At 40.1% G+C, this 26,092-nt stretch overlaps 2 protein-coding genes across 2 annotated transcripts; one reads left to right on the forward strand and one right to left on the reverse strand.

Moving 5' to 3' along the window:
* Positions 1-27: 27 nt before the first annotated feature.
* LOC112197792 lies at positions 28-941 on the reverse strand. The gene has a single exon (XM_024338641.2). It carries the CDS (start codon positions 887-889, stop codon positions 236-238), a length of 654 nt encoding a protein of 217 aa, XP_024194409.1. The 5' UTR covers positions 890-941; the 3' UTR covers positions 28-235.
* Positions 942-7,831: 6,890 nt separating this feature from the next.
* Positions 7,832-9,272, forward strand: LOC121052835 (protein WUSCHEL-like). Its single transcript, XM_040518730.1, has 2 exons — positions 7,832-7,840; positions 8,625-9,272. Exons 1-2 carry the CDS (start codon positions 7,832-7,834, stop codon positions 9,195-9,197), a joined length of 582 nt encoding a protein of 193 aa, XP_040374664.1. The 3' UTR covers positions 9,198-9,272.
* The last annotated feature ends 16,820 nt before the right edge of the window (positions 9,273-26,092 follow it).

Below are 26,092 nucleotides of genomic sequence, written 5' to 3' on the forward strand. Positions count from 1 at the left end.
TAAGACAGAAGATTTGAAGCTGCAACCTTTACCTGTAAACTTAACCATCTCATTTCACTTTACTCAACAGTTGAAGTTACCCAACTCTAAGTGAGCGAATATATTTCTCATTTGCAAAATTTTACGAAGTCGGAGGACCCATTTACCAAAATGTAATGTACAATTCGAAGCCTTTTTCTCTTTTTATCATTGAACCGAACAAAAATTATGAACCGGGCTGTTGCTAATTTAGGCTTCAAAACGATAAAGCAACAAGTATAGCTTGCCTGCACCTTGCTTTAGCCTGCTCAAGCCTCTCACTCAAAGTCTCGTCCTTCACTGCAGCCTTTACCATAACCATGTCCATCTCCATCAGCTTCAGCACCCTGAACAATTCGGTCACCATTCTATCTTCCACCTTACCATCATCTCTCAACACTTTTGCTTCCTCTCTTGCTCTCTCAGCCACAATCTCTGCAGCCTTCACCAGCAACTCTCTGGACCCGAATTCTCGCCCCATTAAGCCTTCCAACTTCTCCAGGAAGTCAGCTATGACATACCCTACTGGCTTCTCCAGTGGAATCTCTTTGGTTCTCTTCCAGCCAATCTCAAAGTTCGGTGGCTCGGGCTTTTCCAGGCCAGTTGAGGACTTCCTGTCTCGGGTGATTTCCGATTTCCTTCGCTTTTCGATTGGGAATTTCTCTGCACTGGTGGTGGTTTCAGAGTTTGGACTTGGGAAATCAGGTTGAGTAGAGTTTGGTGCAGTGCATTTGGTGACGAACAAGTAGTGTTTTCTGGGTGGTATACGGATGTAATGCTGTGATGGGTTTTTGGTGGTTTGGGAGGAGAGGAGATGGTTTCGTAGGTGAGGGTTAGGATGGGAGAGGAATTGTGGGAATAATGAAGCCATGCCTGAACCAGAGAAGTGGGAACCAAACTCATGAGGGAATGAAGATAAGCCTATATATATGTCCTGTTAGGTTCCTACAGTCACAGCCAATAATAATACGTCACTTCAATTCACACCCCATTAAGCCCTCCAACTTCTCCATAATTCAAGTTAATATAATTAATTAATTAGTGATGTTATAAAAATTTGTTTTGTTTTGGATTGAAATTCTCTCTTTTTAAAATAAAAAAAAATAAAAAAAAGAAGAAGAAATTCTCTCTTATTGGAAAAAAAAAATCTCGCTTATCAAAAGCTCCAACTTCCTTAGTATCGTTTTCGAAGAAAGTAAACTGTTCTGTCCGGCGGCACGTCTTCGAGATGTCGTCGTCGGACGGATAGTCCTGGATTCTGAGTCCACCGATGATGGTCTGAGGTAGGGTAGAGGCTGGGATGGTGAGGAACGATGGCAGACTTCTGGTTTTATGCGGAGTAAGCTACAACCACCGAATTGGGCTTTAGACGATTGGATCCTCCTGTGGCCGATGTCGTGGAAGCCTCGTCGAGGGCAAGAGTGACTCAGGTTGCAATCCGGATCCGACTAAAATTTTAGGGTGACGACTAAAATCCGGAAGTTTTAACTGACTTCAAGGCGAATGAAAATGCTTTTGTAATTAAGTCGATCGGAGGTCTGTGGAGGGAGATATGGCCGGACAAAGGAGAGCCCAGAAATGGCTCGGGAAGAGGGGAGAAGAGAGAGAACGGGGGGGGGGGGACTGTTTCAGCAAGAAAAATAAAATTTCGTCCTTAAATGAAAAATAAACAGAAACTTCCTATTTATAGAAAATTCCCAATTTTCAAATATTCATGACTTAATCATACGAACTCCGAATATTGCGTTCTACATATGCACGAGATCGTATCGACGAGCTCTACAACTTTCATGAAGGAAATTTTCCCAAATTCGGTACGTATAAAAAGTCACTTTTTGAGACCCCCTAAATAACGTTCGTTTTCGAAATAAAATAGTTCGAACTAATTTCACCACTCCTCCAAGCTTCGTACTTTCTCCCATGACCACGAAATCATGTCCGAAATGTCATCGGAAATTTAAGTTGAATTTTCGGGGTATTACACAAAATCACCAAGTCACCACCATTACCGTACACCCTTGCTTCGATAACTAGCTTCTATAATTCAGTCTCCTTCAACTTCTAAATATAATCCAAATTTGATTATATTCTAGTGTAATTTCTTCAACCCCGAAACACGAGGCACGCTAAGTTCAAATACTTACAAGCTCATATATCAATATCCTAGTAAGCCCATACTGATTCAAACTTGGAAAACACAGTAGAATCCAAACCACAGGCTGACCCATTAAGCTCTCCCTTCTTTCCCTTAGCCGAGCAAGTATGACCAAAATGTCCTCGGTCCACCTTCAAATCAAATTCCAGATCCACAGACGCGAAAACACAAACAACCAAAACCAGAGCAATCAACATCGATTCAAATCAAACAGAATAGAGGAAATTAAAAGACCGAGCTGTGACAGTTGTGCTTGCTGACAGTGTCAGAGAATTTGGTTCGCAGTGAAGCACAGAGCGATGAGCAAGGAGATGAGCGCATTAGCCCAAATTTGGGCATTGGGTCAAGGCCCCATTTCACATGTAATGCTCGGTTAGGTCTGCACCTCAAGGATTGGGTGTCTTTAGTTTCCCTAATGGGCCGAGCAAATCCCATTCCAAATCAAAGGGAGTGGGCCTAGCCTAATGGAGGTGCTCACTCCTTCAGATTTTGGTACCTGTTATTTGCAAAGGAGATGGATTTTGGTGGAGACTAATTTGGGACACGAATAAATGCTTGAAAATGCTTTGTTTTCAGGAACTCAATGGCTGACCTTTTATTCGTTACGATTTTAGGAAAACTTTCTTTAAAGGAAGTTGTAGAGCACGTCTATTCGAGTTCGTGGATATGTAGCACGCCTAAATCAGAGATTGTATAGAGAAGTTATGGTATGTGGAAGTTTTTACTATTTTGGGAAATTTCTGAAAATTTTGTCACAATGGTATTTTTTATTTTTTTTATGATCAAAATAAACATATACAACAACTAGTCTATTGTTAGTCGAACTCACGACCTCTTAAAAAGAAGAGACTTATGCCACTAGACCAAATGGTACTGGGCAGGAGGTAGTTATTTTTTGTTGATGAACAAAAAAAAAAAAAATTATGAAAATAAAAACTACAAAGAGAAGCCTCTAGCTACTCCCCTAACTAGCTGATTCAAATGTAATGCATGTGATGCAGTAAGGGAAATGCAATTTTGCCACACAGCAAAGAACCTATTCTGGAGATCAAAATAAGCCAATTTGTCAGCAACAAAATTGACTGCCCTTGCATGCATATTAGTTTAATCATCACATAGCAAACTCTGAGTTCACCTTTTATTTTATTTTCCAGCTGCTCGAAACCATGTACTTTTTGTTTATTGGGAGGTAACCAAAAAGAATATATGAAATATTTATGCTAGTAGCTTTTTCTCTTGTGCCCTAGAAGATATATTATTATGTGTAATTTTACTTCATTGTTAAAATAAATATTTTTGCTAAAGAAAAAGATGGACCCTAACCTCGAAACCTCATGAAGAAAACTAGTTTCTACAAAATTACTTATTGCATGTAAGATATATAATATCCTTACTTATTTTTATTGATAGTATATAAACTAAACTCACATTACATTTTAGGGGCCTTGACCATGTTAGCCAAATAGCCACCCTCAAGTATAAGGGGTACAAGTAATAGTATAGGGATTTAAGAAAGGTTGTCGAACCCACGAGGATTGGATTCCTTTCCCTAGCTAGGGTGTGAACCTAAGGAGAGCTAGAATATGCAAATGTACAATCACAAACCTAAATTCACAAGAAATCTAGGCTCATGGTGAGTATGTGCATTGTGGTGATAGTGAAATTGTTTTTGGTTTTTGAAGATAGTTTTGAATTGAAAACAACTAGATACTCAAATGAAAACTAAATTAGTCTAAACTAAAATAGGAATATAATGGATGAAGTTAGGGGTTGGATTGTCTACCACTAACCTCCCTTGCAAGTATTGAAGTTCAAATATGAGTGATGCTATTCTAATTTTCCAATTACCCTCTTTGCATCCGGATAAGACTACAAAGGCTTAAACTCCTTTAATGTTATCAATTCCAACCGGATAAGTCTAGAATTAACTACCTAAGAACAATTCCTATTACCGGATAAGTCTCAATTCATTGTTCCTAGATGCATAAAGCTTTGAGTTTAGATAATCATGCAAGCAAACCAATCCTAGATCTAGGTGATTTTAACTCACAACCTTCACATGCACATAGAGGATGCTATCATGCTATCAATGCTCAAGGTTAACTACTCCCTAAACATTTTTTCATGAGATGACAAACACAACACATTCAAATTAGTTAAGTTTGAATGAATGCATTCACTTCTTGAATTAGCATATGAAGATGAAAATAACAAATAACTTCAAATGTAAATTAAAACAACAATTCATACAAGTTTGGCTAGGGCTTTCAACCCTAGCCCCAACAAACTAACTACTCACTCATAGTCATACAAATTAGCATCAAATAGATAAAATAAATCAAGGTAAATTAAAGAGTTAAGGGAAGAAAGAACTAGTTGAAGCTTGACAAATCAATGGGTAGCTTCTCCTTCATTTTTCTCCTTCAATGCTCCTTGAATCCTCCTTGATGGTGGAATGGATGGATGATGAACTTCTTGATGGTGATGATGAATGGATTGTTGATGAAGATATGATGCTCTTTTGGCCAACTTTGAGTGGTAGTGATGGAGTAATGGTGGTGGTGATGGAGGTTGAGGAATATGGATATTATGGGTTTGGATTTTGGGAGGTGGAGATGGAGGTTTTGTGAAGGAGATGAAGAGAGAAATCAGATGTAATGGGATGAAGGAATTGGTTCTTGAGAGTGAGAGGAGAAGGTGTTTAAATAGGGAAGAAAAAGAAGAGTGAAATGATGAGATGAAGAAAAATAATGAAAGTGGAGTATGAGAGTGGTTTGTAAAATATGTAAAAGATGAGGTAATGATGAAAGCAAAGCATGAAGGTGAAGAAATGTGGAAGTGATGATGATCTTTTAGAGTAGAAAAATGTATCCAAGGAAAAAGAAATGCTTTCTTCATGTGGGTAGGAAACATGAACATGTGGTGTTGAGCTGTTTTCAGGTCAGTTTCTGCCCCTTTATTCCTTCAATTATTTCTCCAACAAGAATTCATATTTTGCTCGTGACTTCTTCAGATGAAATGATCTACCATGAGTTTGGATCATTCTGTCAAATTTTCAGAATTTATTTCCATGTATTTGGGCCAGAATCTCTGCTGGACTCCTTACAGGTCCAGTTTTCTAGTTTTGCCTCTGCTGAAAATTGGGCTGACTGTTTGAAGGCCTTCCACTTCTGTTTGGCCCTTGCACTCTTCATAAGAAATGTTTCTTAGGATGTCTAGAATAGATCTGCAGAGTTTCAGCTCATTTCGAGTTCATTTGGTCAGGCGGCCGCTCTTTCTTCCTTGCTTAGCTCACTTTCTTTTCTCCATTATTTCCTAACATGATAAGAAAAATAAATAAATATAAATAAACACAAAGATTAAGCAAAAGTACAAGATTAGAGAAATAATGAAATTGGATTTATTTAACATTAAATTTGGACTTTAGAACAAGTAATTTCCATGTTTTAGGGGACAAATATGTATATGAATTATGATCTAACAAATACCCCCAAACTTGAACTTTGCTTGTCCTCAAGAAAACTAACCCAAATCCGACACTATGACAACTACCTAATCCTTCCAACAATTTCCTCAAAGAACACAATATAGATAGGGCTTGGAAATCAAGTTAAGTCTTAAAGCTTAATGGATCATGGATCAAATGCTTGCATTTTGAAATGTGTAGTATGTCTTCAATTTGTCATTTCAACATACCGAAATTGAGAATGCATGTCAAACCATGTTAACCATAAACTCACAAGATATTCACTCTATTTTTTCACACAAGTGTTTATGGGTTAACTAATCTACACTCAAAACAATCTCATGCAATACCGCCATATGCTTGCTCTTCAATCTTATCTCCACTTATCAACAAAATCACATCTTGGATGAAAAAGGGCTTTTATTGGATGTAATGAGGCTCAAGGTGAGGAGTTAAAGAAATGAAATGGAATGGAATAACAATTTTCAAGCAACTTAATAAGCAACAATCCTTTTGAGATTAAGAACTTAAGAACTAAAGATGCTCAAAATTTCCACTTTCTCACCACTCCCCCAAACTTAAACAAAAACTAATTATTGAATTGAAATAACATTCTTTTGAGATTTTTTTTTTTTTTTTGTTTTTGTTTTTTTTTCTTTTCAATTTTTTTTTTTTCACTAAAATAAAGTAAAATTGCAAAACAAAGAATACCCCAACACTTATTCTTTTCCGAGTACCCCCAAACTTGTTTCTTTTAGCATCATAAAACAAACAATCTCATATTGCTCATTAAGAAAACTTGAAAGGGTAAGGCAAGTGTTTAAGTTAAGGGTAGACATTTATGGTGTGAAGAATTGAAAGGCTAATTACACAAAGGCTCAAAATGGCAATCTAAGGATATTCAATCTTTTGGGACATCCTCATTTGGCCATGGTGGATTCCTAGTTGCCTAAATCATTTTCAAAATGTAAAATTGAGACAAAGAGTTTCGAAAGATATGGAGCAAGTTCTAGAGATGCAAAGCAAATGAGTTGTTCACTCATGAAGAAATTAGTGCTTAGAACAATGCATGCACTTCAATTAAGCTCAAATCTCACTATATGGCATGTAATAGCTCCCACAAGTCTCACTATACTTCTCTACCTCAATATATTGATATGACAAATATGGATATAAATGAAATCAAACACTTGATCCATAATAATTTATTTTGAAAACAGAACGCTCAAAAGACCCAAACATTCTTTCTAGCCCACATTTATATTAAGCTCAAGTTCATCATTGGTGTTGGAAGGAACCTAGAAAAAAAAAAAACACAAAAAGTACTAGAAAAGAAAAGTATTTTTTTTTTAATATAAAACACTAACACACAACATTAACACACATTCCCCCCACACTTAAATCTAACATTGCCCTCAATGTTAAAATGATGCTCTTAAAATCTTATCAATGAAACATTCAAGCATGGATGGAGTAAAACTACAAAACTTAACATAATTACTAAAACAAAGCAAGCAAACACAAGCACAAAAACACAAAACACTTTAAAATTCATGAAAATAAAATAGAAGGAAGAGTTCAAGAAAGCAAATCTGCGTTTGATGGCTCCTCCACAGCTACAGTTGAAATGGGTTGCCTCCCATGCAGCGCTTAATGTTTAAAGTCTTTCAGCCTAGACTTATACCTCCATTTACTCCTTTGGAGGAGCGGTATGCGGGCGAGTGGCAGCCCTCTTGCTGGTTTCAGCCTCCGGAGGAGGGTCCTCATGGTGTGATGCAGTAGAGTCCTTGCGAGGAAACCCAGGAGGATAACTCTGCAAGTTATTGACTTCCTGAGCAAGCTTGTTTATTGCAGTGTGACAGCGGATCAAAGAGAAGTTCATCTCAGAGATGTAATCGATCATGCATGTGACTCTCCAATCTGTCACCATAATACCATCGCGGAGAGAGGAACGCAAATCATCAATCGAATCCGACAAGCTTTCCAGGGTGGCCACAGGCCGAGGAGCACGAGCAGCTGGTGAGGAAGAGGACTCTCCGGGATGCAGTCTGGGAGAGCGACGAGGCAGAGGAGGGGGACTGCGGTTACGCTCACGTATAGGACGATGGTCCCCAGGACGAGTGAGGCCAGCTCTAGCGGCCGCTTGACGACCTTCTTCCTCCAAAGAGACAACACGGCGTTGATTGACGCCCATGCGAGCGGTAACCTTGGTTCGAACCATGAGGAAGGAGAAGGAATTTGAAACTGCACGTTTAGACAAACCTTAGTAAAATCTGGAGGAGACAAAAAAGGAGTTATATATAAAGCACAAAATAAGGTAGAAATCTCAACAGGCACATAGTTTTAACAAAGCTTCTCCGGGAAGGAGAAGAGTTATGACATTTCACGGCCCAAGAAACACGTATGCACATGAAAAACTCCCCCACGCATAAATATTCCTTTCTTTTCCGTGATTTACGGCAATTAGACCGCTTTCGGCTGTAGCTTGTCTGTCACAGCTCCTCGAGAACAGTTTGATTCCCCCACGCGTCCTTTCTTTTCCTTGATTTATGGCATGCTTTCGAGATTCTCTGACGCGTAGTTTGACTCTCCAAGACTGTCCATCTAATGGTGGAGAATTGCACGCCTTGTTCCTTAAATAGGTGCATTTTGGGGATGGGACTGTTCACGTCAAAAACCTTTCTTAGAGTTTCAGCTCTTCTCTCTCAAATCTTCAGATCTCCCTTTGATCTTCAGTTCTTCTTTCTCTGATCTTCAGTCTTCTTCTCTCTGATCTTCAGTTCTTCTTTCTCTGATCTTCAGATCTCTTCTCTCAGATCTTCAAATCTCCCTCTGATCTTCAGTTCTTCTTTCTCTCAGATATTCAGATCTCTTTCTCTAATCTTCAGTAATGGAACCACAAACCCAGCAACCAACCGAGGATGGAGGAAGCAACAAAGCAGTCGGGAGCAGTGCTAACATGCATTGCAGGCGGAGCAGTACTAGGTGGGCTCCTACTGCAGATCAGATAAGAATCCTCCTACTGCAGATCAGATAAGAATCCTCAAGGATTTTTATGACAATGGAGGTAAGAACCCAACTCCAGAGCAGATTCAGAGGATCACTCTCCAGCTGAAACGGTACGGACTGGTCGAGAACAAGAACGTCTTTTATTGGTTCCAGAACCACAAGTCTAGGGAGAGGCAGAAGAAGAAGTTAACTTCGGATGTTCATGTGCCCATGCAAAGATCAGGGCTTGTTGGTGGATCCATTAATCTCAATTTTGGGTCAACTAGTTCAACTGGTGTTGATGGATCCATTAATCTCAATTTTGGGTCAACTTGTTCTGCTGGTGTAGGTGGATCCATTACGGAACAACGAGGAGAAGATCACCAGGAGATTGAAACCCTTCCACTATTCCCCATGCATGGTGAGGACATCTTTGGCAACATGAAGACTACTTCCGAGGGAGGTAGTGGCTATGGCTACTACTCCGGTGGTTGGGACGGCAACAACGGTGGTTCTCGCATTTCTCTTGAGCTCAGCCTCAACTCCTCCGGATCTGCTGACGTGGCTTAGTTACAATTTTATTTTTTAAATATATATATAAATTTTTTTTTTAAATAAGACTGAATGAATGTTTTTATTTTTTTATTTTTATTTTTTTTAATTTTTTTATAGGATCAAAAAATGAAAGACCAAAAATATTTATAGGACTCAAAATGAAAGACAAATATATAAATCCTAAAATAAAAACAAGGGAAAAAACTGGAAAATAAAAAGAATTAGGGAAAGAGAAAGCAAATCTGATTATATTCTGAATTGGGTTGCCTCCCAAATAGCGCTTGGTTTTAACGTCTTCTCAGCCAGACGGTACCTACATTAAATAAAGTTAGTGACTATAATTAACAAAGAAATACAAAATATAAACAAGTAACTATGAATTACAAACTACAAGTAATATTAACAAGTATGTTGTACAAAAGACACAAAAAAAAAATGATACTACTTTTTTTTTTTTTTTTTCTAAGTAAAGAGAAGAGGAATCCGATCTTTGGGTGTTGCCTATCGCACAACAGTTCGGTAATTCCTTTCAATGCGACCAGGTAAGGAGGGAAAAGATTTTGGTGGAGCAATGCTCACTTTTCAACCTTTCGGTTACCTTTCTCTTATTCGATCCTTGCCTAGACATCGCATTAATTGGGTAAGCCTACTTATGTTGAGTGAGTAAGCTCGACGTTACAAAGATAAAATTCCTAATCTAATTTACTCTAATTAATATTTTTTTATTTTTTTATTTTTTTATTTTTTATTTTTACAAATTTCTACCAAAAAGTGAAATTGCAATAAGCAAAAAGCAAATAGCAAATAGGCAAGATTAATTTTTTTTTTTTTTTCAACATGCTCACAATTTTTTCTTTTCTTACCACAATTTACTAATTTACTTACCCAAAGTACTTACCACAATTTCGAAAATAAGGTGACTATCACAAAAACTAACAAAACAAATAAAATAAGAACACAAGTTGAAACACAAGAAAAGAAAAATAATTTCTAGCCACCCGAAGGCAAACCGAGCTAGGAATCGGATTTTACTCCAATCCCCGGCAACGGCGCCAAAAACTTGTTAGCCAAATAGCCACCCTCAAGTATAAGGGGTACAAGTAATAGTATAGGGATTTAAGAAAGGTTGTCGAACCCACAAGGATTGGATTCCTTTCCCTAGCTAGGGTGTGAACCTAAGGAGAGCTAGAATATGCAAATGTACAATCACAAACCTAAATTCTCAAGAAATCTAGGCTCATGGTGAGTATGTGCATTGTGGTGATAGTGAAATTGTTTTTGGTTTTTGAAGATAGTTTTGAATTGAAAACAACTAGATGCTCAAATGAAAACTAAATTACTCTAAACTAAAATAGGAATATAATGGATGAAGTTAGGGGTTGGATTGTCTACCACTAACCTCCCTTGCAAGTATTGAAGTTCAAATACAAGTGATGCTATTCTAATTTTCCAATTACCCTCTTTGCATCCGGATAAGACTACAAAGGCTTAAACTCCTTTAATGTTATCAATTCCAACCAGATAAGTCTAGAATTAACTACCTAAGAACAATTCCTATTACCGGATAAGTCTCAATTCATTGTTCCTAGATGCATAAAGCTTTGAGTTTAGATAATCATGCAAGCAAACCAATCCTAGATCTAGGTGATTTTAACTCACAACCTTCACATGCACATAGAGGATGCTATCATGCTATCAATGCTCAAGGTTAACTACTCCCTAAACATTTTTTCATGAGATGACAAACACAACACATTCAAATAAGTTAAGTTTGAATGAATGCATTCACTTCTTGAATTAGCATATGAAGATGAAAATAACAAATAACTTCAAATGTAAATTAAAACAACAATTCATACAAGTTTGGCTAGGGCTTTCAACCCTAGCCCCAACAAACTAACTACTCACTCATAGTCATACAAATTAGCATCAAATAGATAAAATAAATCAAGGTAAATTAAAGAGTTAAGGGAAGAAAGAACTAGTTGAAGCTTGACAAATCAATGGGTAGCTTCTCCTTCATTTTTCTCCTTCAATGCTCCTTGAATCCTCCTTGATGGTGGAATGGATGGATGATGAACTTCTTAATGGTGATGATGAATGGATTGTTGATGAAGATATGATGCTCTTTTGGCCAACTTTGAGTGGTAGTGATGGAGTAATGGTGGTGGTGATGGAGGTTGAGGAATATGGATATTATGGGTTTGGATTTTGGGAGGTGGAGATGGAGGTTTTGTGAAGGAGATGAAGAGAGAAATCAGATGTAATGGGATGAAGGAATTGGTTCTTGAGAGTGAGAGGAGAAGGTGTTTAAATAGGGAAGAAAAAGAAGAGTGAAATGATGAGATGAAGAAAAATAATGAAAGTGGAGTATGAGAGTGGTTTGTAAAATATGTAAAAGATGAGGTAATGATGAAAGCAAAGCATGAAGGTGAAGAAATGTGGAAGTGATGATGATCTTTTAGAGTAGAAAAATGTATCCAAGGAAAAAGAAATGCTTTCTTCATGTGGGTAGGAAACATGAACATGTGGTGTTGAGCTGTTTTCAGGTCAGTTTCTGTCCCTTTATTCCTTCAATTATTTCTCCAACAAGACTTCATATTTTGCTCGTGACTTCTTCAGATGAAATTATCTACCATGAGTTTAGATCATTCTGTCAAATTTTCAGAATTTATTTTCATGTATTTGGGCCAGAATATCTGCTGGACTCCTTACAGGTCCAGTTTTCTAGTTTTGCCTCTGCTGAAAATTGGGCTGACTGTTTGAAGGCCTTCCACTTCTGTTTGGCCCTTGCACTCTTCATAAGAAATGTTTCTTAGGATGTCTAGAATAGATCTGCAGAGTTTCAGCTCATTTCGAGTTCATTTGGTCAGGCGGCCGCTCCTTCTTCCTTGCTTAGCTCACTTTCTTTTCTCCATTATTTCCTAACATGATAAGAAAAATAAATAAATATAAATAAACACAAAGATTAAGCAAAAGTACAAGATTAGAGAAATAATGAAATTGGATTTAGTCAACATTAAATTTGGACTTTAGAACAAGTAATTTCCATGTTTTAGGGGACAAATATGTATATGAATTATGATCTAACAGACCACTTACCCAATTTCAGCTTCAAAATTGTCCACTTACTCCACTAAATTTTTTTTAACCCCATTTACCCAATTCAATATTAAATGACAATTTTAACCTTCAATTAATTATAAAATTACAGCTTCTCTCTCTCTCTCTCTCTCTCTCTCTCTCTCTCTCTCTCTCTCTCTCTCTCTCTCTCTCTCTCTCTCTCTCTCTCTCTCTCTCTCTCCACCTCCGGCCGAAGGTGGGAGGTGTGCGAGCAAGCTCCCGCCCACGTCACATGCAAGGCCGACGATACAACTCTCTGCGTCACCTGCGACCGAGAAATTCACTCTACTAACCCCCCTCAGCCGCCGACACGAGAGTTCTGGTGGCTCCGTTCTAGACTCGCTGAACTCAGACGACTCAACCGTCGTCAAATCTGATGCTGCGGTCAACTTCCTCGATGACCGCTACTTGTCCGACGCAGACGGAGACGGAGAGATGACTGAGGTCAGCAAAGAAGAAGCTGAGGCTGCTTCATGGCTGCTCCCAGATCCTACGGATCTGAACTTAGGGCAGTACATGTTCTCCGACATGGATCCGTATTTGGATCTGGATTACGGGGCAGTGGATCCGAAAGCTCCAGCTCAGGAGGAGCAGAACAGTAGCAGTACTGAGGGAGTGGTCAGTTCCAAAAAATTATGGAACCATCTTCCTCAAAGATAAAGGAAGAAAAAATCGAGGAAGAAAACCTCGATATAAAAGAAGTAATCGAGGAAGAAAAACTCGATCCAACTTTTGAATTGGTTGAAATACCAGAAAATATTCCAGAAGAATGTAAACCATTCACACCTCAGGAACAAGCTCAAGAAAATGAGCTTCAACAATCGAAAGTCGTCTCTACTAGTAGATACAGCAACTACATAGAGATTGGACTCAAATTCCCTGATCATAAAAAATATCATCTACATGCCTTTGTAGATAATGGATCAGGATTTACAGTTGCAAAGAGATTTGCAATTCCGGAAGAACTCTGGAAAGAAGAGAAGAAAAGAACAGCTACCAGTGTTACGTTTGATGGAAGCCATCTTACAATGAATAAAGTAGCAAAAAAATGTTCATATCACCATTGGTGGAGGAACATTTATCATCTATAATGTTTGGCAATCTGAAGGCCAAGGATCAGATTTCTTGTTGGGAAATGATTTTATTCTCCAACAGAGATTCATCCGGGATGAAGAAGCGATAGGCTTCAGAAAAGGAGAACGGGTGTTCTGGGCGGACATGCTTACTCAAGCCAAAAGTGTAGTAGGTCCAAACTTCACTACACAATATCAGAGATCGCAACAGAATAGTGGTGGTCTTACCCCTTACAAACCCAAATTTGAAACCATCCTCCAAATCAAACAACAAGAAGAACTACTTGTTGAAGAATCATCTTCTGAAGAAGAAGAAACAACTAGCGCAGATGAAGAAGCTAGTTTCATCCATGAGCATAACCTTAAGCACTTTCAGAATAAGCTTGAGTCTCAGAAAATTCCCACTCTTGATAAAATCAAGAAACTAATCGAACAGAATATCGATGTAGACCCTTAGAAGTTTTGGGAAAAAGACCCAGTGGTATGTGAATTAAGATTACATGACATGAATACTATCTGTCATGTCAAGGCCATTCCTCAGTACAAAGAGGAAGACCAAAAAGAATTCAGAAAAGACATTGAAGATCTCCTGAACAAGAGATTAATTCAGCCTTCCACTAGCCCTTATCATGCTCCAGCATTCTATGTGAGAAACCACACAGAAAACCTCAGAGGAAAAGCTAGAATGGTGATTGACTATAGAGATGTCAATAAGAAGACTGTCAAAGACGATTATTAAATTGCTCAAGTAAGAGTACTGATCAACCAGCTCAGAGGAGCTAAGGTCTTTTCAAAATTCGATGCAAAGTCGGGTTTTTGGCAAGTCAAGATGCATCCTGAGAGTGTTCCTCTCACTGCATTCGGAACACCACAAGGTCATTATGAATGGTTAGTAATGCCTTTTGGTCTAAAGCAAGCTCCCTCAATCTTCAAAAGAAAGATGGACAACATCTTCAAACATATTGTGGAGTTCTGTGTCGTCTACATTGATGACATCCTTGTCTTCTCCAAAAACAGAGAAGAACACATGAACCATCTCCGAGAGGTTGTAAAGCTGATAGTTCAGCATGGAATTATCCTAGGTGAAAAGAAAATCTTCTTAATCCTCGATGAAGTTGATTTCCTAGGAATAAACATCAAGAATGGAGTAATAAAACTCCAACCTCACATCCTTGAGAAGATCTGGAAATTCCCAGATAGAATTCCCGATGCCAAGAGTCTAGAGAGATTCTTAGGAGTAATAAACTATGGGAGAGATTTCATTCCCAAAATCTCAGGACTAACAGCAATATTATCTCCTAAAACAAGTTTAAAGAGAAAATGGAACTTCACTGCAGATGATGAAAAAATTGTGAAGCAGATAAAAAATCTCTGCAAAAATCTCCCTCCTCTACAACAACCAGAGGAAAATGATGAAATTATCCTCCAGACAGATGTGAGTGATAATTACTGGTTCGGTGTTGTTCTGGAAAAAACGCTTGGAACTAACATTGAAAAGATCTGTAAATTTTGTAGTGGCAAGTTCAGCCCTACAGAACCGAATTATCCCACAGGGGAAAAAGAAATTTTGGCTGTCAAGAAAACGATTTTAAATTCTCTAGATTTTCTTAGAAAACTCTTTACTGTTCGCACCGATTGTGCTAGAGTAAAGAATTTCAAAAATTTTAAACTTGATAAAGATGCTGATAGAGGAAGATTAGCCAACTGGCAATTGTTTCTTGACCAATATGATTATATTGTTGAATTAATTGCAGGAAACAAGAACTATCTTTGTACATACCTCCAACAATATGGAGTATTTACTACATCACCAAGCATAAGTAACACCCTCTTTGAGACACCCACAAGCCATGGTTAGGCCCAACCGAGACATGCATCTTGTAGCCCTATGTTCAAGCTACGCTACGGTATCCGGAAGTCGCAAATCCGTCGCCGGGAAGCCACCTTCCCGGCCTTGCCAAGTTGCCTCCACAATATGTTTCTCTAGACTAGAATAGTAGCTTTGAGTCCCACATCTAAGAAAATGTAAATGAGAGAGCTTCCTTCACCTATAAAAGGAACTCTCCTCCCACAACTCAAGGGATCCCATCACAACACACTTTGTGATCATGTTAGGCCGCAAGGCTCGACACACTAGTATAAGCTTTCAAGTGGACGTAGTCTCCCGCTAAGGCGGGAGATGAACCACTATACATCTTGTGTCAATCTCTCCCTCTCTCTTACTTATCGTTAATTAGATCCCCCACGGATCCAAGCATTAACATTGGCGCCGTCTGTGGGAAGCCAACAAAAAGGCTTCGTCACCTACCACGAACTTTGACCCGAAAATGTCGATTCGACGCTCATTCAACATCAAAATGTGGCCGGTCAACGTCCGGCGGGGTCGGTCAACGCCCGGCATGCTTGGTCAACGCCCGGCGGGGTCGGTCAACGCCCGGCGGAGTCGGTCAACGCCGGGCTAGCTTGGTCAACACTGACCATGGTTAGTCAACGCTGAACTTCCAAAAAAAAAAAAAAAAAAAAAAAAAAAAAATTTTGAAAAATTGGAGGCAAACTTCTCTGGACACCCAGAGATTTGCTTTGGACACCCAGCCACTTCCGCCAGAACTCCTCCTCCGCTGGGAACCATCTCCGCCAGCCCCGCATTGCTTCCGCTAGCAGCCAGCCCGCTCAACAGCTCCAAAACCTCCGCTGAGCACCAAGTCCTCAACTAGCTACAGCACCGCTAGCATACACCAGCGGCAGAACCTCCGCCAGCCGGAAACCGCTAGCCAAAACTACTCCAGCTGACTAAAGCACCGCTAGCCTCCACCGCTGAGTGAAACACCGTCGAGCACCTCTGCTCCATTCAGTTCCAAGTCTCCACCGAGCTCCAAATGCTCCGCTGAGTTCCAAGACCACCGCCAGCCACCACTGTTGACCGAGCAGCTCCGCCAAAACTTCTATCAGAGGTCACCGCTAGCAATCCTTCACCAGCCATCTTGGCACACTGTGCAAACCTCCGCTAGCACCAGCAGCTCCGCTCCACCCAGCTCCGTCGAGTGCTCCGCTGGACTCCACGGCCAAGCTTGGGCTCCACAAATGTCCGGCGGCCTTGCACTGCCAACCTTCTTCGTCAGCGGATAGCGAACATGGCAGCGACCCAGGGGTACATGTGCTCCGTCAATATTACGCCCTCTGTCAATGACAAGCTCGTCAACTAGCACACCAACGTGCCAGCAGCTTCGGCGGCACCGCTAACCTGAGCCAGCGGCAAGTGTTGAGTCTCCGCTGTCTCCGCCGTCTCCGCCAAGCTCCAAGTGAGCACCAAGCTCCGCTGACCACAGCATTACCGCTGACCAAGCACCGCTGCCACTAGGCATCTCCGTCGAGGCCCTCCCATCCTCTTCGGTCCAGCTGCAAAGCTTCTTCAATAATCTCCCATGATCAGCGTCATATACGACGCCTTCGGTTATCCATTAAACCCGATCGGCAACTCACAAACACCACCGCTGACCACAACACCGCCGATCTGATTGAGCTCTGCCGAGTGCTAGCCATCTTCGTCGGATAATCCTCCGCTGCCATCCAGCTGCCTCCGCTAGGCACCACCGCCCAACTTCCTCCGTTGAGCATCTCTGGACACTCAGTCCTCATTCAGCTCCGAGCATAAAAGAAAATCTGGGGATCACTAGGCACCTACAATCGACCTTCCATTCTGGGCAATACCATCACAACCGCTATGGACACCCCGAAGCATGATGCAAACACCCAACTTATTCTCTTCAAAGCATCTAGCGAGCTGGTCCGAGCGTTCGATAATACTCCCAGCAATCAAGATAAGTTTTTTCAAACCTTTAAATATTGCCGCGGTAGATAGCCAAGCTCAGTATCTATAATGGTTGTCGTTTACAACAGGATATGGATAAGGCATGCTTGCACGTAGTATCTTTAGCTCAAATATATTTAACGTGGTTTATTGCCTGTTATGCTCCAATTATGATGCCACGCATCAAATGCATGCCACACTTGTCCATCTAACGCATACTGTGATCTCACAGCCTTACACATGCCTTTACACTTGATTATTTAGATTAATCTTTCTCAGTTTTGTCTTCTTCTTAAGAGCAATTTATATAACTGTGGGTATAGATATTTATGTTAAAGACTACACATATATACCATGCATCTATGCCTTCACAAAACTCATTTATCTCAAATAGCATGAAACTAGCATGTACATGCTACATATATGTGTCGATGCTCTGTCCATGTTCTTTCATGGTTGATTTGCTAGCTATACATAACAAATCCATATATGATTCATTACGTACTACCACAGCATGCAACAATTGTTCTTCTATGAACACGCAACACACAACCACATGCATAATTGCTTTCTATATGCTCTACCACTAAAGCATCTAATTGGTATTCAGTACATGTGCCCTTAATTTGTCTCTCTATTGGCATTCAAAATCTCTCTAAAACAAACATGTCAACTTATACACTTTGTTTAAAATTTTATCAAAGTACCTATGCAAATTGTTGATGTTGATTTTACAAATCCACATATTAATCATATATCTTGTTTTAGGGAAATTCAATTATTTCTATCGAGCATTCAACCTCAACTACGAGTTGACATACATTATCGGAGCACTTTATCCACCAAGGTAATGGACCGTCATGCTCGGCCAACTCCGCTAGCCTCCAACTTAGCATAAGATAAGTCACTATGTCTTATCTCTTACGCTCTCGCAATTAGAGCCGTTACATGCTTTCACTACTTTTAAGCATACTTATAGAATATCACACTTGGTATATCTTTACATGCTTCCATAAACTTTTAAGCATGCCTACAACATTTCGTAGATTTGGCAACACTTTCTAGACCTCACATACTAGATATGCCATGCTTCACATACCGGTCTCAATGATCCTTTGGCATATCTACAAAAATGCAAAAATGATATCAGCATCCACATTACAACTACATGCTATATACATATGCCATGCTCCTATTTAATTGCAATCCAATTAAATAAACAGGGGACATAAACAAAATATTATTCCTTGCTCTATGTGTTTATCATTTTTCATACAGATACAAACTTTACGAGTCTATGTTCTACGACCAACCGCCAGGCGGTAAGGCAACGCCTCATAATGACAATGACCGCTACGCGGCATTGCAGTCAAGTTTCTCTTTCGAGAAAACAGCTAGGGACTAGTTAACACAGCCCACGGCAGCCATTGATCCGGCAGTTAACCCCGACGCTTGGGTATCTAAGATTGGGCTCGCTACCCAACACCCTCTGCTCCGCGCAGCTCCCCTCATCAAACAATTTTCCGACCATCCGGAGGTCTATAGCCAGGAGTGGGGGACTCCTCGCAGGGCCTAGCAGGGGCCCACCCGAAAGGGCAAAAGCGTTCGCTCCAACCAATTCTAGATGGACGACGCACTCGCACTAATTATGCTTGATATACGGCACGAAGCTACGCTTTGGTATCAACCCGCGAGAACACCCTCCTTGACTGGGGACTTCGGGGACTTGTACATACAGCCCAGCATAATTAGCAACGGCCACGCTCATGCCTCAGGGCATCACCCACGAGCTTCCCGCTCATGCCTTCCCGGCACCCCGAGCTTCCGCTCATGCCTTCCCGGCACCCCACGAGCTTCCGCTCATGCCTTCCCGGCACCCCCGAGCTCCCTCTCATGCCTTCCCGGCACCCTGAGCTTCCGCTCATGCCTTCCCGGCAACCCTTGAGCTTCCGCTCACGAGCTTTCCGCTCATGCCTTCCCGGCACCCTGAGCTTCCGCTCATGCCTTCCCGGCAACCCTTGAGCTTCCGCTCACGAGCTTTCCGCTCATGCCTTCCCGGTACCCACGAGCTTCCGCTCACGAGCTTCCCGCTCATGCCTTCCCGGCACCCCCGAGCTTCCGCTCATGCCTTCCCGGCAACTCCCGAGCTTCCGCTCATGCCTTCCCGGCAACCCACGAGCTTCCCGCTCATGCCTTCCCGGCAACCCCGAGCTTCCTGCTCATGCCTTCCCGGCAACCCACCAACTTCCCGCTCATGCCTTCCCAGCAACCCCGAGTGTTTCGCTCATGCCTGCCCGGCAATCCTCGAACTTTACACTCATGTCTACTCGACACACCACACGTTAATGGAACATTGAATTCTTCTACCATTTGTCGCTTGTGACAAATCGAATTCTTTTCACGTTCCATTAATACGAGCGACAACCAAACAAACACAAGCGTTCAAGCATTCAACACTCACGAATTACAAACGCTTACCTCCGCAACGCTCATACAACTTACATTTATCGTATGCAATCCATATGCTCACACGACCATACGCGTTCTCGAGTTTGTACGTCATAAGCGATCGTACTCGGTGCCATTCGAGTGTATACATCAACATGTATCATGCACCCCGTACGTTCGTATATGCCAACGCATATAAGTGCAACTCACATTTGTTGCCCAATGCAACGAGAATCCTACATATGCCTGTTTTTTGTCTTTGTTTTGCAGGTTCACGAGTCCCTTCTTGCTTATGGAGTTCGGGGACTTGTAGGGGCTCCGTGCCGCCCGGTTACTTATGCTTGATGACATCGTGGTTATAACTCCCCAACCAAGAAGCTCCTCTTACTTGGGGACTTCGGGGACTTGTACATACCTCCAACAATATGGAGTATTTACTACATCACCAAGCATAAGTAACACCCTCTTTGAGACACCCACAAGCCATGGTTAGGCCCAACCGAGACATGCATCTTGTAGCCCTATGTTCAAGCTACGCTACGGTATCCGGAAGTCGCAAATCCGTCGCCGGGAAGCCACCTTCCCGGCCTTGCCAAGTTGCCTCCACAATATGTTTCTCTAGACTAGAATAGTAGCTTTGAGTCCCACATCTAAGAAAATGTAAATGAGAGAGCTTCCTTCACCTATAAAAGGAACTCTCCTCCCACAACTCAAGGGATCCCATCACAACACACTTTGTGATCATGTTAGGCCGCAAGGCTCGACACACTAGTATAAGCTTTCAAGTGGACGTAGTCTCCCGCTAAGGCGGGAGATGAACCACTATACATCTTGTGTCAATCTCTCCCTCTCTCTTACTTATCGTTAATTAGATCCCCCACGGATCCAAGCATTAACAATCTTCCAGACGCCTTAACCAGAGAACTGGCCATGTTCAGCCGAAAAGATGACGACGAAGGTCGCAATCCTAGAAGCAGAAGAACTGGGAAAGAACATGAAACTAATGAGGATCCTAAAGAAAAAATCCTCAAAAGGTTTTTGCTAAGTCCAAAAGGCTTGGCTCCAACTGATCAATCCCAAGGTAAAGGATTGGCTAGCCCGTCTCAAACGGCAGATGGTAAAGGCTCATCAATACCGTTGACGGCTGCTGCTTTGCCAAAAAGCAGACCTACTCCAACTGGAGTTATAAATGTTTTTAATTATGAATTAAGAACCTTTGCTGATCCTGTGTTAAGAACTGGCAGGAGGCTAGCTTACAACCAGAAGGCAATCTTAGATAATCTTTTATTTGCCTTTCAAGAAAGAAACAGTGGTATCATGTTCCCAGCCCTGTTTGTCTTAGCTGAAGAACTCTATGAAAATGCTAGACCACAACACGAACCTATGCAGCAGAGTGCTGTTAGAAGTGAAAAAATTCACTATTTGGAAGATCCAGATAGTGCTAGAATTCCTATCATAGCGCTGAAGGAATCAGATTGGTTCGAATTCCATAATCTGATAGGAAAGCATAATTCTGAGGCCTATATTCCTACAACTCTCTTCATTATTTCTGGACCTTATGTTGGAAGGTACTTAGTCAATGTTTAGAGCGAACATCCTCAAGAACACAAGCTTTGGCTTGTTGAAAATGGTTTTGTCCATAATCTGTGGACTAAAACAAATGATGATCTCAAGGGACTGCCCCCTATAATCGTCAACACAGTCAAAAATGTCAGAAAAAATGACTGCATGCTGAGACTGAAGTTCAGATCCACTCCGCTAGAATGGTTTCCGAAAACAAACGGTGAAGTTGAATATATTTCTCCGTATCATTATCTAAGAATCATTCAAAGAAGATATCTTCAGCCTGCCTGTGTTGCTTACAATGGCCAGCCAAATTCAAGCATTCCATGGATGAAGGCCATGTCACTGGAGTACATAAAAAAGATCATCTCTGAAGACTCCAAGAATACTTTCCTGGCAGCAGGAGTAAAAATAATTATCACTGCTTACGATCATCCTGACGTTGTTAGCAGTGACCTTTTCCTATCTCTCACAAGAAAGGAGATAGACTCGACGCTGGCATGCTTACAGTGGGTTGAAAAGCTTGAAACAGACAATCACTACAAGATGTATGTTGATACAGATGTTGAAGATAATGCAACAACTGCTCGTATGGCCTAGGCAGATAACAACTCGTTTGTCCTTGGTCACAATTCAGAAACAGACAAGAACATGTGAAGCAGCAGGTGTAGAAAGCACCGAAAGTACTTTTGGACTTTTCTCAAAAGTCACTTTTTCTTTTCAAAAAGATAGGTGAAAAAACATTTCACCTAAAGGAATCTGCTTTTTCCCGTCTGACCTCCACCATCAGGAGCACTCACAAAAGCAGATAATCACAGAGTTGTTTTGTACATTTTGTTGTTTTGAATTCTAGTTTGAGTTCCGCTCCCTATATAAGGAGCTTTAGCTTCAGTTGTAAGGCATTTGAAAAAATCACACATCAGTTTTAGATTCGAAAAAATCACACATCAGTTTTAGATTCGAAAAACCTAGATAGATCAGAAAATTGAGTAGAAGAGTCTTCTCTCAAGAAGTAAGAGAGCCATAGTAGCAATGTGCTCTTCTCTTCCTGTCTGGTGTGAAGTAGTGTGCTTTCATTACAAGTATCTATAATCATTCTTATGAATAGCTAAACAGCTTCTTAGCTGTTTACTTGAGAATGAAGCTCTGAATTCTAGTCTATAAATTATGTTTGAATAAATAATTTCAGATTGCTCATCCACCTTGTCAATTATGTTTTAAACTTTAGTTTGATGTTTTAAAAGTTTATATCTGTTTCTGCCTCTATTCCTGTACTATTTTTAGGCTTAAAACTTTCTGCTTCTTAGGAAAAATTGCGTCAGCTTAAGATAGAAACAAGCAGCAGTGATTCCGCCTGTTAAAATAACCGTTAGGCAGGGAGCCGTAGGTGAAAAACTTGGGCATGTTGAAGGCTAGTTTTGTTTTTTTTTAAGAGTGTGAACAAGTTTTCCTAAGAAAAAGCAAAGGTTAAACTCAAAAGTCAGCATAGGACATATTAGGCACTGGTTTAGAAAAGACTACCCCTATAGGTCTTTTTCTCTAAGATTTGTGTAAATGGGCACAATACAACTTATTGGTGCAAGTGGACAAAATACATATGATTTCTGGATAAACAGGAATTAACCCTATATTTATATATCTACATATACATATATATATATATATATATATCTATATATATATCTATAGATATATATATAGATATATATATATATATATATATGTATATGTACACACACATATATACATATAAATATATATATAAAAAGAGAGAGAAGAATAAAAATATATATACGCACACACATATACATATATATACATACATACATACATATATACTCACACACACATATATATATATATATATATAATCATTCTCAGGTGCGGATATCCGCACCTAAGAAAAAAGGTGCGGATTTCCATTTTTTCCTCACTTTCCGATCACATTTTCACATCTTAGCCTTTCAGTTTTTAGGTCCTAATGTATAGATCATCTCTACAAAATTTCAACCAAATTGGTAATCGTTAAGGCATCCAAAACTGCAATTTACACGAACGGACCGAATCTGCCAAACCGGAACCGTTCGTGTACATTATTGTAAATTGCAGTTTTGGATGCCTTAACGATCACCAATTTGGCTGAAATTTTGCAGAGGTGATCTATACATTAGGACCTAAAAACTGAACGGTTAAGATGTGAAAATATGATCGGAAAGTGGGTCAAAACTGGAAATCCGCACCAATGAAAAACTGCGGACGTCCGCAGTGGAGAAGGCCTGCATATATATATATATATATATATAAAGAGAGAGAAGAATAAAAAATACACACACACACACATATACATATATATAAAAGAGAGAGAGAGAGAGAGAGAGAGAGAGAGAGAGAGAGAGAGAGAGAGGAATAATAATAAAAAAAAGAATAAGTGAGGGGTAAACTGGTCATTTTAGACCAAATTGTGTGAAATTTGAATGTTTGGGGAGTTATCTGTTAAAATTGGAATAGCAGGGACTGAACTGTCGAATCCCAAAAAGTACAGGGGGACCAGTAATTTTCCCTTATATTTAAATAGGACAAACATGGGGTGGATTCCCAGAGTGAGACAAGCCTTCTCCAAGATTGACGGTGAAACTCGTTCCAAACAATGCTTGCTTCCAATGAATTAATATGGCATTTTTTTAGAAGAAAGAAATGAATTGCATTGAAACGCAATTTAGATAGTTACATAAGTTCTTAGTACATGCCCAAACTCGAAATGCAAGAAACAAAACCGCGTTTCTAACTAATACATGCGCTGTCTGATTACATTTTCATGGGCAATATGTACAAAAAAATTTAACTGATGTTAAAGGAAAAACAAATTATGTGCCTTCGTCAAAGTGACTGACAGAGAGAGAATCAAAGAATCAGCGATTACCATCAATCAGCAAGGATTACGGATCAATCAGCGTTTAATGTCATCATTGTAATTAATATTTCCGTTGTAATTCTCTCCCTATATAAAGGGCCTATGAAATGAAATGAGTAGACCAATTCCAATTCTCAATTTAGTTTTACACATTATCACCACGCTCAGAGCCAATAGCCAAGAAAAAAAAACCCTAGTTTTCTAGTTTCTTTCTTCTTCTTGTCAGAAAAAAAAAAAACAAAACCTAGAATTTTTTTTTTCTTCCTTCTGCTGCCACCATAAATTAAAAAAAAAAAAAAATTCTACCGATAGCAGCCCAGCCAGCCGCCCATCCCTTGCTGCCCAGCCTGCAGCCCAGTCGCCTCCACCCTGCATCCTGGCACCTTGCAGCAGCACATCACCCTTCACCAGCCACAGATCCCAGTGCAGCACCGGCCAAACCCGCCTGCAGCAGCAACCCGCCTGCAACACACCACCGACCAGCAGACCCCCGTGATCCCGTCACTGCTGCCCAGCCGAGCCAGACCTCGCCTCCCCGCAGCCCAGCCGTGCTCGGCCTAGTGCCTGCATAAACCACCCATCACCTGCAAACCAGGAGGAAGAAGAAGAGAGGGAAGAAACGCGAAGGAGAAGAAAGGAAAAAAAAAAGAAAAAAAAGTGAGTCGGCCCAAAGAAAAGGTTGGGCCCAGAGAAAAAAGAATCCCGGCCCAACTTAAAAAAACAAAAAAAAATAAATGGGCCTTGAGTGGTGACGCGGCCCAGTAGAAAAAAAAATCAAAAGAAGCAAGCCTGAAGCCCAGAAAAAAAAAAACAAGGCCTTGAGGCCCACTGGAAGAGGAAGCAGCCCAGTTTTTCTCAAGTGCAAAAACATCGCTATGCACTTCTGCATCAACACGCGCGTGCTCTAGGATTGTTTTATTTTCTCCAAACCAAGTATGTTCTCTTTTATTTATTTAATTTCATACTATGGTATAATTAATTGTTTATAATTAAAGCTTTTGAGCATGTTTACTTAGATAATATTGATTTTTTTTTTAAGCATGCCTTGTTATTTATGTTTTATATAATTATCTTTAAGCATGATTATATATATTTTGTTACATAATATTTATGAAATTTTGAGCACGTTTTGTGATTTTTATTTACGTTTATATAATTATTCCTAAGCATGTTTTTATATTATACTATTGTTTATATTTTTACGCATGATATATTATGTGTAGCATATATTTTATTGTATATTTGTGAAATTTGAGCATGCCATGTAATTTTTTATATATATGCTATGTTTTAATGTGCTATGGTTATTCCTTATTTAGCATGCTACATATAAATTGCATCTTGCCATGATAATGAAAATTTATGCGCATTATAAACACATAATTACCGTGATAAAGTATTTTCACATAGCAATGAGAAAAAATGTGACCATTATGAATCTTGGTCTTTAAATCTAATTCATATTTTTGAAAAATAATTCACGTGGATGTCTTTATGACTGCGTAATTTATAGCTTCCCTCTTGTTTATGTAGATGACTGATCCAACTCGACCTGAATTTGACATCTTGGACTCAGAAGGACTTGAGTACCATCGTTGGGTTTCAGATGTGGAAACTGCCTTTGTGGTAAAAGACTAACTGCCACCATTACCGACCCCAAAGATGATGAACCATCTACTAAGGTCAAAGCAAATGCCTTAATGTTTCTGAGGCGACATATTGATCCTAGCCTACGCTTGGAGTACATTCAATTGAAGACACCCAAAGAACTGTGGGATGCCTTTAAGGGACGTTTTGAGAACATTTATGACACATTGTTCCCAGAACTAACCGTTCAGTGGAATGAAATCCAGTTACTTGACTACAAAAGGGTCAATGACTTCAACAAGGACATGTTGCGCCTAAAGACACGTCTCAATTTATGTGGAAAGCAACTCACAGAGGAGTAGTTCGTAACGTAGAATTCTCTTCCATTGATCTCTTT

This window comes from Rosa chinensis, chromosome 4 (genome assembly GCF_002994745.2).
Source record: "Rosa chinensis cultivar Old Blush chromosome 4, RchiOBHm-V2, whole genome shotgun sequence".
Lineage (NCBI taxonomy): Eukaryota > Viridiplantae > Streptophyta > Magnoliopsida > Rosales > Rosaceae > Rosa > Rosa chinensis.